An 18628-nucleotide genomic window follows, 5' to 3' on the forward strand; every position below is an offset into this window, starting at 1 on the left:
CAAGACACTAGTTACATATGAAGAAGAGAGGAAAACCAGTGCAGACCGGAGCAGGTCATAAAGCCCCAGAATAGACTTCTACAAAAAACACAAAACAACAGCAACAACAAAAACACACAAAAACTCTAATGAAGAACAGAGCAAAAAACTAAGCAAACAACAAAAAAACCGACTAATTCCAAAGAAAATGAAATCTGAGGGGGGAAAAGTACAATAATAATGTTTATGACTCAGTTCAACCCTAAGTAGCACAGAAAAAGTAACAGCACAAGCTGAGAATTCTGATTTAATCAAATGACAAAATTCTGTGTGTTGACGTAGGGATAAAAATTGTATGTCTTAATGTGTGTATATGAGGCCGGAGAATAAAGAGAGTTTGTCAATCACATTCCATGGTCGGGAATTCAACAGGAAATAGGTAAACTAAGAATCACAAATCACAGGCATCCTTCTTAAATAAAACCAAAAGGATTTGATGAAATAATTGAAAAGTGTTATCACTGATTGGGGGTGGGGGGGACATGGTGTGATTATCGTTGTTTATAGTATGTATTATTAGTTGGCTCTTTGAAAGTATCCATGTATAAATAAGAGTGAAGCTTCCAGTTCAATATAAAGATACCCAAACTTGACCAAAAATGACAATGGTAGTGTAAATGACAGGTAACTCTTCCATAAAGTAGATGAACACTTTAGAAGACATGTATTTAGTGATTTTTAAGAAAAGAAATGTAGGTTACCTGGGAATAAGGCTAGAATTTTTAAACATAAAAGTTGTTTTTCTTTCTTTTTATGGTAAAGTAGTTTTCAAACTCTCTCATAGGATCTTAACAAAGTGAACAACTCATTTTGGGACTAGTGTGCCAGAAATTTAATCGTTTAGCATCTAAAGTCCTGTATCCCAGGACTTTATGCCGTCCCAGGCATACCAGGATGCTTGGTCCCTCTAATTCTAACCAGTCTAACGTGTTTACTGATCTAAGTCTACTATTAACAAGGCCTTTGTTTGTACTATACACTGAAAGAAATACTAAAAAGAAATTTCTTAAAGATCGAGTTGAAAGGTGGTAGAGTATAGAAAAGGGAAATTTTTAAATAGTAAATGTTAAGAAAGGGAACATATAACTTACATGGCTTGCTGACGTGAACTACACCACAAAAAAGTTTGTTTTTTGTTTTTTGTAAATAACAAACACTAAAGGGGAGGGAGGAGTGAAAAAAAGTGATTATTTTTGGTTAACCTCAAGTTGGGCTTTGCTGATAGCTCAGCCGGTTAAGAATCTGCCTACAATGCATGAGACCCCCAGGAAGGTCTGCTGGAGAAGGGCTAGGCTACCCACTCCAGTGTCCTTGGGCTTCCCTTGTGGCTCAGCTGGTAAAGAGCTTGCCTGCAATGTGGGAGACCTGGGTTCGATCCCTGGGTTGGGAAGATCCCCTGGAGAAGGGATAGGCTACCCATTCAAGTATTCTGGCCTGAAGAATTCCATGGACGGTATATAGTCCATGGGGTTGCAAAGAGTTGAACACAAGTGAGCTACTTTCACTAAAGAAAGTGAAAACCAAATGGAGTGATTTCATCTTTCAAATATATAATAACAAATAATACTGTTATCAAAACATTGTTAACATCTGGCATAAGAGGGAAGAAAAATCTAGTCACAAAATAATGCATCAGCTTGATGGTCGCATGTTTTGAAATAACTAAGATATTAAAATTAATTATGAGGAACATAATTAAGAAACAAAATAATAAATGAATTATTTTAGAAACTAAATGAAGAAAGCAATTTAGTATGAAATGATAATAAAATCAAAGCCATACTGACTAATAATATTATCAGAGGAAAAAAAATAAATTACCAGAGGCAGATACTCAGTTCCTACTTTTGCTCATCAATACCCTGTATTTGCTTTAAATATATATACAATTCAAACTCCTGCTAACAAACCAGAGGTGTACTATTAGGGTAACTTGGGTAAAATGCTTTGTTTTTGTTGAAGTATCTGAATTAAAAAAATAATCAGTCTTAGATTCACGTATAAAAGAAACCCCCAGAACATCAGGTGGTCATGGCTAAGATATGAAGAGAGAAATTACATAGGAAAACAAATTTAATTCAAGGAAATGCAACATTTTAAGAAGTTCACTTAAAAAAAATAAATAAAATGAAAATGTTCATTGTACCTTAAAGAACCCTGCTTCAGGGCCACACCTGTCATACACACTCCGGGATTTACCTATGGCCATGATAATACCTTGCATGTTCGGTGTCATCATGATCTGCCATAAGGGATTTAAAGTAAGAACTTTTGAATGGTTATCATAGAGAAAAAAAAAATCACAAAAACAAAATAATTCCTTTACATGCAAGTTGAAAGTCCTTTGATTTTTACTATAAATCAAACGTTGCACTTTTTTTGGGTAGCAAATGTGATCTGATATGCATGTAAGTATCTCTCAAAATCTTCCATACAGGGCCACAGCTAGCTGGCATGGTGCCTTTGTGCAAAGTGCAAAAAGGCATCCCGTCTGAGCTGAAGAATTTTTTAAAAGGCACCACCTTCTTGACAATTTAGAAAAATGTGCTGCTCTGTAAGAGAACCATTCAGAAAAATCAATGTTCTTTTTATTTAAAAACATGCTTCTTCTTTAAGGCTTGGTGACCTCAGCATAGGCTAAATTCCAGCTCCATTCTGCCAGCAGGCCAGGTACCCCTGCTTGTACAACCATACAATCTAAACATCTAAGCAGCAGCCCTGTATCCATATAACTTATTTTTAAGAGTTACAAGGCACATGCACTGCTAAACTATCACTCCAATAAATTAAAACACACACACATACACACAAAACACAAAACTCTGCCAATAGCATAAGCACTTGCACAAATGATAGTGTTAAATAATTAATCACAATTCTATTTTTGTAAATGCCAAAAGGCTTACCCTAAAACAAGCACTAAGATGCTTGATCAACAAATTAACATTTTTTAAAATATTTTTAATACAACATGCCAGTTTCCATAATCTTCAAGTACCACCAACATAGAAATGGTTAAATAGAAAAATGTACTGCTATTAAGTATTAAATATTTAAGTATTTCTTTGTTTTCACAATAGTTTATTTTGTATAATGGATTTGAGCATCTGCAGATTTTGGTATCTGCTGGGGTCAGGGAGGGTCCTGGAACTAATCCCCCTGGATACCGAGGAATGGCTATATTCTTAAATGTTTATATTTTAAAATATCTGAAAAATGAAAATCTCAAGACACTATGAAGCTATAATATTGGAGCAATCAAGAGACTGCATCCATTACCTCTGATTCACTAAAAGTACTGCCCATAGCATATTTTGGATCACACACAGATAGTTGCAATATATCTAACTATCTGCTTCAGAAAATCCTTCTGATCAGTTCCTAACTCACAAATCTACTTCTCAGTCTCTTTACGGCCCATGCGGTCTTACAGTGGCACAGTAATAGTAATGTCTTTATGACACCTCTGATTTTTGGTGATGAACGCATGAAAGTGAAGAGACTCATACAAGAGTGTAATTATAACCTTGAAGACAGTCTGAAAAAAAGTTACTTGGAAAAAAATTAATATACATTCAGTTCTCATCCATGCCAGTAATAACTAACAAATGATAGAATTCAGGATCTGTCTTCTCTGTTGTTACTATTCAGAAACAGCTTTACTGGCTGCTCTCAAATATGGAAAATATCAAAATCGAAAAGTGTTAAGAAAAAAGTGGTAAAGGGGGGAAAAAATCTGATGGGATCAAGACAAGAGCAATTTTCACCTGGATTCCCAAGAACCATATGAAGCAAAAGTGACTCCATAATGTTAGAAAACTAAGTAGATGAAAATTAACAGTGGAGTGATAAGAAGAGGTAAGATGAGGTGCCCAGTGTACAAAATACTGATAGGTATTTAGCAATGCTGATGAATTATTCAGTTCAGTCACACAGAGGTTGGGAAAAAACAAAACCAAACCAACCCCAGTCTGCAGTATTGCAGGCAGTCTCCTGCACTGCAATTCTTTTCCAACCGACCCTCCAGGGAAGCCTATCTATTTACTAATGTACACCACACATCAGACTGCAGGATCTCCTGGTAGGAAATAGTGGGCAAAGTATAACTGACACTTCAAGCAAAACAGGAAAGGAGAATAAAAGTTTTAAGTGCTCAAAAAATTTTTCCTATTTAATTAAACAAACTTAATTAAAACTTACCAACCTGAGAGTAAACAAATTCTGTGTGTGAACAAAGGAACTAACTCTTGCAATACAAAACTATTCTTTTGCCAAATTCATAAGCTTTCTAGTTACATTTTCACTTGAAATTCAAAGTATTTAATACTGTTAGCAATTGGTAAGGTAATTTCAGACTGTGGGTGGCAAAGCTGTATGTTATGCAGCAAGAGACACAGTGTGAGGGTGCAGGCATGCCCAAAGCACTTGCATTTAAATAGCAAAAAAACAAGTGGAAATAGTGCCAAGGGCTACAATAAAGGTACCTCATCATCATAACCCCCCTCCTTTGACTCAATCATAAATTTCCCTACATGAGGAATCTCCACCTCTACAACTTGCTGGTTAGAAGGTGGCTGGCTTGTGGTATTTTCAGGTTTCTGCAGAAAAAAATCATTAGTGTGAACATTAGAAAAGAGAACAATGGAAGCACTCAGTTTAAGTGCATAGACTCTTGATCCTTTTAAAACTCCTGTATTTGTTTAGTAGAAAACAAAACCACCTAAAGTTGAACATCAAAGCAAATGCATTAATTCAGTAATAACACAAGATCTCTAGCTTTTGCTTTGCATCTCTAATATTAAATTGAATTTAAAAGTGTTTTTTCCCCCTCACAGAGCACCTTGGATTCCAAATTTGTAGAAACAATTAATACTGAAGTTGTATATCCTACTGCTGTCTTTATTGATGAAAGATTTATTTATTTTTAATTAATAACTCTATACAGGTTTTTTGATATTTTCATCAAAATAAGATATGACCTCCTCCAACCCCAGGAGAATATGTAAGTTTTCCTTCTCATGATTTACCATCTATCCTTTCTAATAACTAATTATATTGCCACATAATATCCATAATCTCTTGTGCCTAACTCAGGTGCCTAGCACCTGGTATAATATATTTACATCATGAGTTCTCAATGAATTCTTATTTTTGGAAATGCTATTAGAAAGTGATATCAACTTTTAACAACTCAGATTTGTTTTTTTTGTTAAATTCTATATACTTCATTAAACCAATGGAGTGGAAGCCAGTGTAAAATCCGGAAAGTCCACTCAAAGACACTAACATGGTTCATTCAAAATACTGTTCAGATTTCACAAGGATCCTTTTTTACTGAATAGATGACTACCATATTCACTATTTATCTGCAAACAAATTTCAAGAATACTTACGGTGCTTGAAAGCAGATTGCTTAACTAATTTCAAATTGCACCTTTAAAGTTGTCCTACGCAAAAATCAACTTAGTTTTGACACCAAATAAACAGAAAATTTTAATGAAAACGGAGTGGTCTTATTGCAGTTTAAAATACGGGTAAATTTTAGTAATGTGAAGATTTTCTGACTTTTTCAAAGTATGTATGCAGAAAAAGTTTAATTAATAAAACAATAACAGTGGCCAGATGGACTATTTTTTAAAATGAAATGCTATTATTAACCACGACATTTTCAGGAAAGGTTTCTTTTGCTTTGTTTGAGTCTTTGACTTTTCAGGAGGATATAACCAACCTGCATGGTTGTCATGATCAGGAGAGAGTATTCAGCTAACCTGAAATCTGATACATTAATTACTGTTCTATAAATGATAGAAATTATAAACATTATACTATGATGCTTCTTGGAATTGCTTATATTTGAATAATCTTAACTCAATATACTAACACATAGTCTACAGAGATAAGCTTGGTCCATGACATTTAATTAAGAATTAATTGAGAGAGAGAGAAAAAATAATAAAAAAATAATTAAGAGAGAAAATATTGTCCTAGGTTTCCAGTCACAAGAGTGAAATATAAGCAGGTAAACTAAGAAATTTGTCTGGACTTTTGGTGAAAATTTTCTCACAAACAAACCAATTCAAACCAATAATATATTAAGAATAATAAATATAAATTTAAGGAAAGTATCAACCAGGAAATGCACTCCTTAGAATACTGATCCTTACATAACAACGTATTTCCTTTGAAAGAAATAATTGCACTTAGGAAAAACAAATGTTTTGTAAACCTTTCCAGTTACCACAAAACAGTTTAAACAGCATATTATTAATTATTTGGGTGAAAGTTGAAAAAAGGAAGCAGCTTTGGGCACACATTCTGTAGTATTTCTCATCAAGCTTAGATATCTTAAATTACCATAAAATTTTTCATATAAAGAATTTTAGGGTTCACTGAAATAAAGTACAAGGATTTTAGGAGCTTCCCCAGTGGCTCAGCAGTAAAGAATCTGCCTGCAATGCAGGAGCCCCAGGAAACGTGGGTTCAATCCCTAGATCAGGAAGATCCCCTGGAGGAGGGTACGGCAACCCACTCCAGTGTTCTTGTTTGGAGAATCCCATGGACAGGAGCCTGGTGGACTACAGTCCATAGGGTCGCAAAGAGTTGGATACAGCTGAAGAGACCGAGCACGCATGCCTAAGGATATCTTTTCCTTTTACGGTCACATCCTCTATGAACACCTTAATAAAGGCTGAACTTAAGGAAGGTTAAAAATAAATTCCTCAGTTAATAAGCTGCAAAATAATTAGATCACAAAGATTTTAATTAATTGCCTGAAATCGATTAAATACCCAATTTGTTAAAAAAAAAAAGTGGTCCCATTAAAGGGTGATTAGAAAGTTATATATTTTCAACCCCTTTGGATTCCTCAATACGCTCACAGCTTTCAACCTAATAACTCCACTATGGAAATCTAAAGAAATAACCAAAAATATAGGAGAATTTTCATTTTTTAGCAGTCTTTTTAAAATCATGTAAAAGTAGAAATAAATATATAAGAAGGGAATGAGTAAGTAAACAAGAATTTGATCACTCAATGAATTATTATTAAGTCATTAAACATTTTTTACAAAGAATCTGCAACATGAGGAAAGTTGTTAAGTGACAGAAACATTAAAATATAAAATTGTATATGCAGTAGTAAATCAACTACAAAAATAAATCACCAATCTGTATATAAAAATAAGAATGAAAGAAAACACACTAACTTATTAAGTGATTAACTTTGGGTAGCAGAACTATGCATGATTCTTAGAGTCTACTTTTTTGTATTTTTAAATTTTCTAAAATATTTCATTTAAAATTAGGGATTCTCTTCTAAAAAGCAAGCTGTCTAAACATCTGGAGAGTATCTCTTTATGGCTTCTGTGATTCTAAGCTTCTCAGGAAATTTTTCTTAACACTAATGTCAAAACTTTATATACTGTACATTTGTGAAATGGTTAGGATTTAAGTAACAGAAGGAAATAAAGAGCTACTTAAGTCTACACTATATGCAAGGCACTTAAAAAATGATCTTAATTTATCCTATAATCACCTCCATTTTATATTTTTAAAAAACTGAGGTTTAGAAAAATTAAGCAACTTATTCAAGTTTGCATAGGTTGCAGAAAATAAAACTAATATTCAAAACCTCAGAACTATTTAACCCCCAAAACTAAAGACTCTTTGCAATTTACTTTCTTTGCTGTTATTCAGTCACTAAGTCATGCCTCAGTCTTTGCGACCCCAAGGAATGCAGCATGCCTAGGCTTCCCAGTCCTTCAATATCTCACCAAGTTTGCTCAGATTCATGTCCACCAAATCGGTGATGCTATCCAACCATCTCATCCTCTGCTGCCCTTAGTTTCTAAGGCATACCTTTAAATGAGAAAACCCAGTAATTTTAATTATCCTAAACAACTGACCATGAGACCAAGAAACACTGGTCATACAGTCATGATCAACATACTCCTAGACATGGTGCAGGATTTATACAGACAATGAGACCAGCTGTTGTTTTTTAACTCCAGAAGATAAACCAAATCGAAAAATATTTATGCTAGCTAATCTATTTTCTCAATGCCATCCTTTTTCAGCTAAAGGTGAAGCAGTAGGCTGCTACCTTATAAGATAATAACCACATGAATAAACTATCTAAATTTAAGAGCTAATTTCTATAAATTTAAACTGCACCTGATTAGCCAAGCTAAAAAAAAAAAGAAAAACCACCACCATGATTCTACATTAAGCGAAGTAATGTTTCCACCTTTTTGATATCAGTTAAAAGGATGAAACTTATCAACCATAATGCAGACTCTAACAAATAAAAATCCTAACTAGCAAAAGCCCTATCAAAAGATGTTTTTAATCAGACAAAAATATTTCTCCCTTGTATTTACTTCTGTGCTTTTTCTTCCTTCCTAAGGTGTCTTCTCTTCTATCATTCACTCAGATGTACTCAAAGAAACATTTTCCAGGAAGTGCTTTAGAATGAGCAGTTCCTCAAGTGTTTTATAGTCTCTAGGGTATTTGCAGAATTTGGAATAATAATAAAAAACTATATTAATACTTTTTTATGGTAAGAAGATATGTAATCAAACTTTTTCAAAAAGGAAACTAAATTAAAAAATAATTTATCAATATCACTTTGCTCAGCAAGATATAACTAAAAGACTATCCTATTAATTGAACATTTTGGTTAATATGGCCTTATAATATTAAAGGCCACACTGTTATTAGAGGGTTACTGTTGAGATTAAGCTCAATAAGCAGAAATTATGTGTTGAAATGTCCTCTTTTCTTTTGTTGTCTGGGTGGGCATCTTCAATCCTAAAATTAGCCACTGTGGAACCTATATTAGAGCTGTTTGTGCTTACTAATGAAAAATAAATACCTATAGCAACTGAATGGTTCTATAGTATGAAATCCTTGAAACATCTCTCAGAATATCATATTCACTGAAACATAATACAATACTATTATGTTCAACTTATTGTTATTAAAAGACACAGCTAAATACTTGAAAATTACACTAAAGGAGGTTAATAGTGACTATTTGACACAGGGCACTTGAAATATGCATAAACTGTTTTACAATGTCATATTTATCCTGCTAATATTACTCTAACCTAGACTATCTGGAATTTTGTTAAACACAGTCCATGGAGCAATGAAAATTATACCCTATATTCCCAACTATCCTAATGTAAGACTAAATACAGAAGGCAGGGTGGGAGGGAGGTTGAGGGGAAAGAAAAATAAGGTTAAACTCTGTACTTCTCTTTTGAAGTTCCAAATCAAATGACCAGTTTGGCCTATGATTATAATTTTTCATAATTCTCTAACAGGAAGATAAAAACTATTTTTTTTTTAAAAGAAGCATTTAAAAATGTAAGGAAATTACAACCTAGGCAGTTAGGTGACACCTACAACCACTCATCATGTTCACGGCAGAGTCATCCCTTGGCCAGGTCTCTCTCGACTCCCAGACAGGTCACTCTCCTTACACAGCTAAGAAACCTCGTGAACATGGATGGGTATGCTCAGAGAGCTAAAAGAAAAATTCTTACCGACTGCAAAACTGTTTCAGGACTTTTATCTTCATGCTCATGTGATGCCTTGGTAATTATTCGAATGGTTTCTTCTTTCAAGTGCTTTGAGAAATCACTTCTTGATGGCTGCTCTAGATATTCTGGTTCTCCTGCTTGTGCTTCATGAGAAAAGAATCAATTGTATATCTAATATAAATCAGTGAGTCTAGACTAAGATGAATTTCTTATTTACTTCTCATTTGAAGTTATACATTAATTTTACTTTATTGACTCTAATGTAATACATGCTTCAAACAACAGCACTTCCTCCTCCAGAGTTTACCAAAAGAAAAGAATCAAATCTCAGATAAGTCAAATAATTACTGAAGAAAGCACTCATTATAGTTTATGCTAAGAAATTTATTGTAAGATTTTTGTTGTTGTTGTTAGGACAAGGATCAAAATCTCACTTTGGGTCATCACAGAGCACTGGGGTGAGCTCCCTGTGTTATACAACAGCTTCCCACGAGCTGTCCATTTTACACACGGTAATACATGCTACGCTCTCAACCCATCTCGTCCTTCCTTCCCTGCTGGTCCACTAGCCTGTGTGGGCTGGGGGCTGGGGTGGGAGGGAGGGGATGTATGTACACTCATGGCCGATTCACGCTGCTGGAGGCAGAAACCAACACAGCACTGTAAAGCAATTATCCTCCAAAAAAAACTGAAACCTTAACAAAAACAAATCTCACTTATGTTCTGAGTTCTAAATCCACAGATGCAACAATGTACTCTGAATGTCCACTGGCTATTTGACAGACAAGCCCAATATTATCCTTATGCAACCTATGAGGCTTTATATAAGTGGGCCTCTGTCCATCTCTCCATCACCTGGTGTCCTTTGCTCAAACAGAAACACACACTAGCCTTTTTCCAGTTTATCCAATACACCAGAGAAGAGGCTAACTGTCCCACTTCTGGATCTTTCCTCATTTTCTTCCCTTTGACTGTTAGGTCAACAACCCTCACTCCTCCACCTAATAACTTCTATATATCCTTTTGCTTAAATGCTGTTTCCGCATGGAAGTATTCCCACTGACTCCGTTTCTAGGGCAGGGCTGCGCAGCCTCAGCACTGCTGACATTTAGGTCAGATGCTGCTATGGTGTGGAGGGCTTTCCTGCGTACCCAGGCATCTAACCACTAAATACCAGTAGTACTGACCCCCTCTCTCAGCTGTGACAACCAGCAATGTCTCCAGGATTGTCAAATGCCCTCTGAAGGTCAAAATCACTCCCAGACAAGAATTCCTGCTCTACAGTCACTTATACTTTCATTTTAATAGCACTTTCCCACAATTATAGCTTCATTACTTTGTTTCAAGCCTATATTCCCTGCTATACTGTAAGAATCTCAAGAGCAGGGGTGTTATCTTCCTTTTGTATTCCTATTTCTTCCACACCGAGCATATAATAAGCACACAATAATTTAATGAAACAAATGAGTTAATAAACCAATGGAAGGGTAAAAGGAATAACAATGTATTCTAAAATATTGCACAGTGTTACCGGGATAGGTTGAGTTCCTACTCAACCAACTGGTGGGAAACAGGACTACTGTCATCCTTTCCAATATCTGATTAATTTAAAACCTTTCTCAAAATGAAGTATAATTAAAAGAGAAATACTATAATTTCAACATAGATGCATGAGTATTCATTCATCCACTGAATTTTAATTAAGTGTCTATGTGCCAGGCAGTAGGCTAGGCACTGGGACTCAGTGTTAACAAAGTGGCCAGTCCCTGTCCCCATGAAGTTTACAGTTAACTATGGAAAAAGTTATTAACCAAAGAATTACATGTATGAACTGTGACATCATCATAATACATTGTAGGAATAAAATAGGGCAAGGGTAACTTAAGATTATGGGGTTTGAGATAACTAACATCTCAGTTGAAACATAATGAATTAAGTGGAAGAATGAAAAGCCATGAAGTGAACATGAATTCAATCCCAAAAGCTTCTAGTGTGGTCGAACTACAGACTATAGTATAAGAGGGGAGAAATGGCAAGAGATGACGTAGACAGGGATAAAATGGGGGCCCTTGAGTCATGAAAGTTTTAAGGGCAAAAGGAAGTAGATAAACATTCTAAATACAATGACAACATGCTGAGTTTAAAGAAAATTATTCTGGCTACACTGTAAAGAAAATAAGATTAGAGAATAAAGTAAAACCAGAAATCAGTAAAAGTACTAAAACAGCAACATAAGCTCTTCATCTTGCTTACAGAGCAATATCAGCAAGAAATGACTGTGCTTTTGGATAACAGAGACAGTGAGAAAAGGGGACCTGGTTAGATTCAAGATACGCTGTAGACGTAATGGTTTGGAGACTGCCCTGCAGGTGGCTTGTATTTTGGATATGAGTCATTAGGATAATGGAAGTGAAATATACTCTGACAAGGAAAACTAAAGGAAGAAATGATAACAATGTTTGTGACAGGAAAAGAGTCTAAAAGAAGTTAAATGTCTCATTTCTAGATTTCCTAAGAACTGCAATGTTCTTTCAATGTGCCTCTATGATAGATAAAGTTAAGAAAATCTCAGCCACTACAACTCCAGTTTAGCGGAGCGTCTGCTTCCTGAAGGTTTCATGATTAAGTGGCTTAAGTCAGCTATTTCAGGCCTTAACAGAGACAAACTTCTTGTTGCTGAAGCTTACATTACTTGTGTTTTCCCCCTCTGTCTCTTCTCATTATAACAGATAAAACATCAATGCTTGACAGTAGGATGTGAGCTTAATGCAATGTGGGTCAAGAAATTCATCTGCTAGGACACTGGGCTAAGCCAGAGAAACCTAGACAGTGCAGGTAAATAAAGCTCTTAAGAGCAGAAGCAGTTTTATCTGATCAACACAGTCAAATATACATAGGTCCCCAGGGTTAAGGTTTCCTTCCTCATAAGGATTTGAGTCCAAAAACCTTATGTGATGCTGAATGATTCTGCCTAAACGTCATACAAAACTATTTTCTCTAGAATTTTCTCTGTGAAAATATCTTCCATGGAACTTGTATGAGTGGTGCTGTAATCACAGTAGGTGAACCTACAAGGATTCAAGTTCTGGGAGTTTGGAAACAAAAGTCCAAACTTCATTCCCAACATGTTTGATGAGTATGTGCCGTTTTCAGTACTATGCTAGGTATTAATAATGTTAAGAAAAAATGACATAAGATTTACTCACTTTAAGGAACTCTCAACAAAATCAAATAAACGGATACTCCATTACAACACAAAGTGCTAAGTGCTGTAACAGACTTACGCACAAGGTCCTAGAGAAGCACCATGGACCCATACACACACTTGGAAAGATGTTGCATGCTAAGAAAGACTTCCTAGAAGAAATGCCAACTGAGCTAAGTCTTGAAGGATTTGTAGAGAAGATTATCTTGGAGATGAAGATGATCATTCTAGGCAGAAGGAATAGCATAAGCAAAGGCACTGTAAGGACAGACAAAAGATGAATAAATTCCTTGCTACTGCTGCTGCTGCTAAGTCGCTTCAGTCGTGTCCGACTCTGTGCGACCCCACAGATGGCAGCCCACCAGGCTCTCCCATCCCTGGGATTCTCCAGGCAAGAACACTGGAGTGGGTTGCCATTTCCTTCTCCATCCTTGCTACTAATGAGCCTTTATAATGGTAAGCAAGACAAAAATATAACTGGTACTGAGAATAGATTGGGACTAGAATAAGGGGGGAAAGACAATAGTTGCTACAGGGGTAATTAGGGAGATTCATAACGATTTGGGACTATTAGGGGATAAGTGGACAAAGTTTCAAGAATAGTGAGGCTAAAAGGACATTTTTCAAATGAGGGATACTTCATGAGCAAAACCATAATGACAGGAAAAGACCCTACAAGCAAGAGTGATAGGGAACAACCTGGTTAAGATGAAACATGCTTATAGAATAATGGTCTTGGAAGAATTACAAGGGATTCAGATTTAATAGAGGGTAAAATTAAAAAGAAAAGAGGTTTTAAGTTTATTTTGTCAAACCAGAAGAGTAAGACATGTTCACTAGAACAAACAAATAACCAGAGGAGGAAAATAAAAAGCTCATTCCACTACCCAGAAAAAAATACTTAAAGAGCACTGCTTCAAAGAACAGCAGTCCATGTTCCTTATAGAAATGCATTTAAAGTCAATAATTCCCCCAAAGAAGTCTATAAAAAGCCATGCTAGGCTGGCTGGCTAGGATATCAGAGAAACTTTTAAAGGCTTCGGATTCTTAGGTAGCACCACAAACAGAATTCTCAGTAACGTGGGAGGTAGAGGCTTAGGAGCCAAAGTTAAACCTACAATTTATCTAAGAAAAAGTCACAACAGCACCACATAGTTTCGATTTCTTTCCTAAGGTACAGCTATCTGGGCTAAACTTTTAAAATGACTGCACTCCCATACACTGAAGATCACCTCTAGGAAACTCATTATTGCAATTTCCAAAGGGAATGAAATCAAAGCAGAAAACATTTAAGGGGCATCTATCATGTGTCATTTATTAGGCTACACTCTGGAGATTTAAATAAAAACATGACTTGGTCCCTGCTTTAAAGGAACTTAAAATACTGAGGCTACTGAAAATATCCTGAAAATACTGAGAATGTTGTCCACTCTACCAGATCTTACTCTTAGGAACCAACTGTACTTTCCTGGAATATCAACTTATTTTTGACTTGTAGACACTTTTTACTTCATTTTTCCTACCCTTATTTTTTGGTTTCAGTTTCTTTTTTGCTTTTAAAATCGGAGTATGCTATATAGATATATTGTAAGGACTTCAAATAGCTTCTGAGTAGATATGAGTAACACAAGCAAAATAATAATTCAAGCAAAGTTCCCTCCTCCTCAGAATACGGTGTTATTCATATAGCCTAGAGCCATGATGCTTAGCCAGAGGTACACTCAGAATTATCTGAACATCTTTTTAAAAATACATACTCTGGACCCTTCTTCCATAGATTCTGATCCCAATAAGTCTTAGCTGGTATGTTCTCGAAACACTCTCCCAGGTAATCCTGATGTATATACCAGTAGTAAGGAACTGCTGGCTAAATCTCTAAGCATTAAGTGTTAAGGTAAATATTCTTTTGCAGATTAGAGAGGTAGCGTGACACGGATTGAAGAAAACTTTCCTATCACTTATTACTTAGTTTCAATAAGACAATGAATCATGCTGAAGAAGTGATGCCTATGGATTTTTTTGGTTATCTGTTAGCAAAAGAGGAACAAATACTCATTTAATTAATGCTATATAAATTAATATTCTTATTTGGAATATCATTCTGAAGAAACTAGATTTTAATAGTTCTTAGGTTATAACTTTATTGAAAAGATTTTCAGGGAGAGAAGAAAAATCACTCTGATGGATTTTATGAAGAAGATCTCCTTTTATTACTTCCACTAGTCACTCATAATCCTAATGTACACCTGAGAAATAAATACAGGTTGTCTATGATATTATGAAAGTATTATATTAAATTATTTGAAAACTGTAGGGAGAAATAGGAAAAAAAAATGGCATGAACATTAAAGTAAAATTTCTCTGCTAATAAAAGAGATAAGTAATTCCAATGAACAATATAATAGGTTCTCTTATTCAACTGTGTATGTTAAATTGCCCTGCAAAGGAAGATAGATTTCTTAATGTGATATATAAGATAAGATAGTGGTAGAACTCAATTTTTAATCAATAATCTCACACACATCCCAAATTTATAGATTTACAATATTCTACTTCTATTAACTCAAAGTGCCTATTTCTAGCAATTCTATAGAAGACACACAGTTTTCTACTGAGGCAGTATTGTCATTGCCTTCTAAAAACTCAGTCCTGAAGATAACTATCTTAACAGTTACATGTGAATTGACCTTTACCATCTCTTTATTTTTTAGTTATTCTGGCTCCTTTCAGCTGCATTTCTCTTCAAGTTTCTTTTTTTTTTTTCCAATACTAAAAAGAGACATGAACGCACCTGCACAATGCCCACTACTGAATTTTTTTAAACTTACAAAACAGGATATAAAGTGTGTAACAGGAAGTACTGATCAGAATAAAAAGGATATGGAGCATATAGATGTGGCCTTTTCATAGAGAAGGAATATAACAAATGTAAATGATGGGGAAAAGCTGGCAAGTCCTGTCATAGGAATATCAGTGGGGAATATGTCTTAGTTTGACTTACTAAAAATAGAATGTGTTAAGTCTGTAAATTTAGATACTCTTGTGAGAAACAGAAAAGATGAAAAGCAGACTATATAGAATTTAATATTGTGATGCTACAAAATATAAGTGAACCAAGAATTGGATTGGAGCTTGGCCGATGACTAGAGGACTCATCTTCATCTGAGTGCTCAGGTGCCACTAACATTTATGCTATTTATGCAGCCCTGTCCTCCCACCAATACGAACAGTCACAAGCAAACGGAGGTGTAAAAAATTAAGTGAAGAATAACAGAGTAGCTCCACCTTGGGGTAAGTTCTAGGGAGTAATTTGGAAGCAGATAAAGGATGAAATCACAGAGATGGAACTAACTCAAAAATGACAGGAACTATAACAAAGTTACTACAGTTATTTGACCTCAGAAACCTCTTGATAGCTACTGAGCTATTTTATTTTCTACTAACATGGACAAGGTTACTATAATGAAACTGCAGTGTTGTAAAACTATAGAGTTTCACCTGCTCTACACATTGGCCTTTGATGTACGTGAAGAAAGTGCAGTCCTCATCTGGTATAGCTCACCAAAGACTACAATGGTGGTACTGAGAGACACTCTACTGCATACTGCGTTTATGTATCAATATGGCAGTATAACACCGTTTTCATAGTCTTTTAAAAATGCTGAATCAGTGCTGCTTAAAATCAAGATGAAGGACTCAACTATTCAATTTGCATGAAGACAAGTTGCAAGTCTGGAAAGATTTGTGCGTGCCTGTTCAGCAGTCACCACAACACACTGTAGTCTTACAGATCTCTCATTCAAAGAGTAAATCTGTCTAAAGTTCAAAGGAGGATGCTAAGACTTATCTAGGTAAAGGTGCATAGGAATCTGTCTGTAAAAGACAAAATCAAACACTGAGAATGCTTTCTTAAAAAATAAAAACAAAACACACAACCTTACAAAAAAGGGTGATTCAAAATGATCCACTCAGGATAAATTAAAAAAAAAAAAGGGAAAGACAAATGAGTTTAAGGAAAAGATCTAATTTATCTCTTCTCATTTCCCTAACCACTAAACAGAAATAGTATCTTCTTTACAATACAAAATATCATCTTAAATTATATTCACAACTTAATCATAAAAGATAAATCTTAAAAAACCATTGGACATTGTATTTTCAATTGTGCTAGAATGTATTTTATTTTTGTAGTTCTTAATATTTTATTGTTTTCATCAGCTAATAATTACAGAATTGTTAAAATATTTATATTTTTATATACTTCTCATTTGTTTTATAGATTACACAGATTTTCTTCACTTGGAATATATTAAAAATTTAGTTGCCACTAATCTGTCTTTTAAGAATTCTGAAAAGAATCAAATACTCTACATTAACTAATACTATTTACCAGTAGTGTTATTTTGCTTAACTATGAAATTACTAGAGTGCATTCCCTTGAAAACTTTAGTGAATTGGCAGTTTCACAGTTTTTCTTGGTATCTTGCCAAGAAAAGTCAGTCAAAGTAGGCAACATACATAGATGGAGAATTAGCAAAATCATCTCATTCAGCTTAAAAATGGTATATATGTATATACAGCGTTATATAGCAAAGGGGTAAACTAAGTTGTTGCCTTTTATCTCTCAGTGATGGAATTTCAGATTTTTTTAATTGGAGTCTCCAAACTCTAGGATAAAGTTTTTTGCTCTTGCTGTTTCAATAAGCATATCTCATTTTTACAATAATTATCAATAATAAATATGAAATTGATAAAATGCAATAAACATGGACTAACCTGTTGTCACAGAAGACTCGGACTCTCTCAATTTCTGAGATGCTAGAAGTTTTTCCTGTAAGGCTTTCTGAGCAAGTTGTGCATCCCATTCTTCTAGTTCTTTCTCAAATCGCTGGTTGTCTTCCTCAACAAAATCTCTTAAGTCGGGGGGTAGTGTTTCTATTCCAACAAGGGCCTGCCCAGTTTCTTTATTAAACTCCTCTGCAAATCATATTTCAAAAACTATTATAAAATTAAGGATTAAAAGAAAAATGCAAAGTTCAAAATAGAAGGTATTTAAAATTATTACCATCTAGCAAATTAATATTACCTATATATTAAAAGAAAACTCAATCAAATGCTCAGAAAAGCAAGACGCAAATATGTGATCATCCATTATAGGTAATGTTCTCAGCTTTTATTTTTATTCTTAAGAGTAAAAAAAAATGAAACAAGACATAAAGCCAAAATTGTTGCTACTCAAACACTGACACAGTACTACTTTTTCTACTATAAAATACCAGATACTTGATTATTCATGAAGTAAAACTTACCACAAAATGACAAGTAACACATAACCTCAAAGCTCAAAACAACTAAAATTCCTTTCCATCTGAAGCAGTTAAGTATAGCAATATATTTATATACAATTTGAAATCTAATCTATATAGGAAAGTTTTTTTAAAAATCACATAAATAGAATCTAAAAAGGTTACTCAACCTCTACCACACACACATAAATTAAATTTTAGCTTTTCAGTCATAAATCCAGCAAGTTTTGCTGAATGGTTAAATACAAAAGGAAAGTTGATTTCTATCAGTCTCAACAAACCTTTATTATGTGCTTTCTCTTTTATATGCAAAGTCTGTATTAGAATATGAAAAGTAAAAAGATTAAGACCGTGTCATAGTATGACATGGTCCCTGTCTGTAAGCAGGTCAGAGTGAAGTGGGAAAGGCAAGCCAGCATATAATTCCAGCACCGTAAGTGCCTAATACAGGTTTGCTATGAGAAGACAAGAAGGGATACTTCCTGGCAGGTTCAAGGAAAACCTGGCAAGGCAGATGACACCTGAGTTGAATC

General features: G+C 34.7%; 1 protein-coding gene across 5 annotated transcripts in view; it reads right to left on the minus strand.

Annotated features, from left to right (window-relative positions):
* The window catches only part of USP25 (ubiquitin specific peptidase 25), a 164772-nt gene that overhangs the window by 32118 nt on the left and 114026 nt on the right, over positions 1 to 18628 (minus strand). For 3 of the 5 annotated variants that reach the window (XM_043449174.1, XM_043449176.1, XM_043449178.1), the window contains 4 exons: positions 17566 to 17766; positions 9588 to 9727; positions 4524 to 4637; positions 2186 to 2281 (listed from right to left, as the gene is read on the minus strand). In XM_043449174.1, the coding sequence (XP_043305109.1) occupies positions 2186 to 2281; positions 4524 to 4637; positions 9588 to 9727; positions 17566 to 17766 (551 nt within the window). The remainder of the gene's footprint in view (positions 1 to 2185; positions 2282 to 4523; positions 4638 to 9587; positions 9728 to 17565; positions 17767 to 18628) is intronic. The other 2 variants (XM_043449175.1, XM_043449177.1) reach the window with 2 other exon arrangements.

Source organism: Cervus canadensis, chromosome 27, assembly GCF_019320065.1.
Source record: "Cervus canadensis isolate Bull #8, Minnesota chromosome 27, ASM1932006v1, whole genome shotgun sequence".
Lineage (NCBI taxonomy): Eukaryota > Metazoa > Chordata > Mammalia > Artiodactyla > Cervidae > Cervus > Cervus canadensis.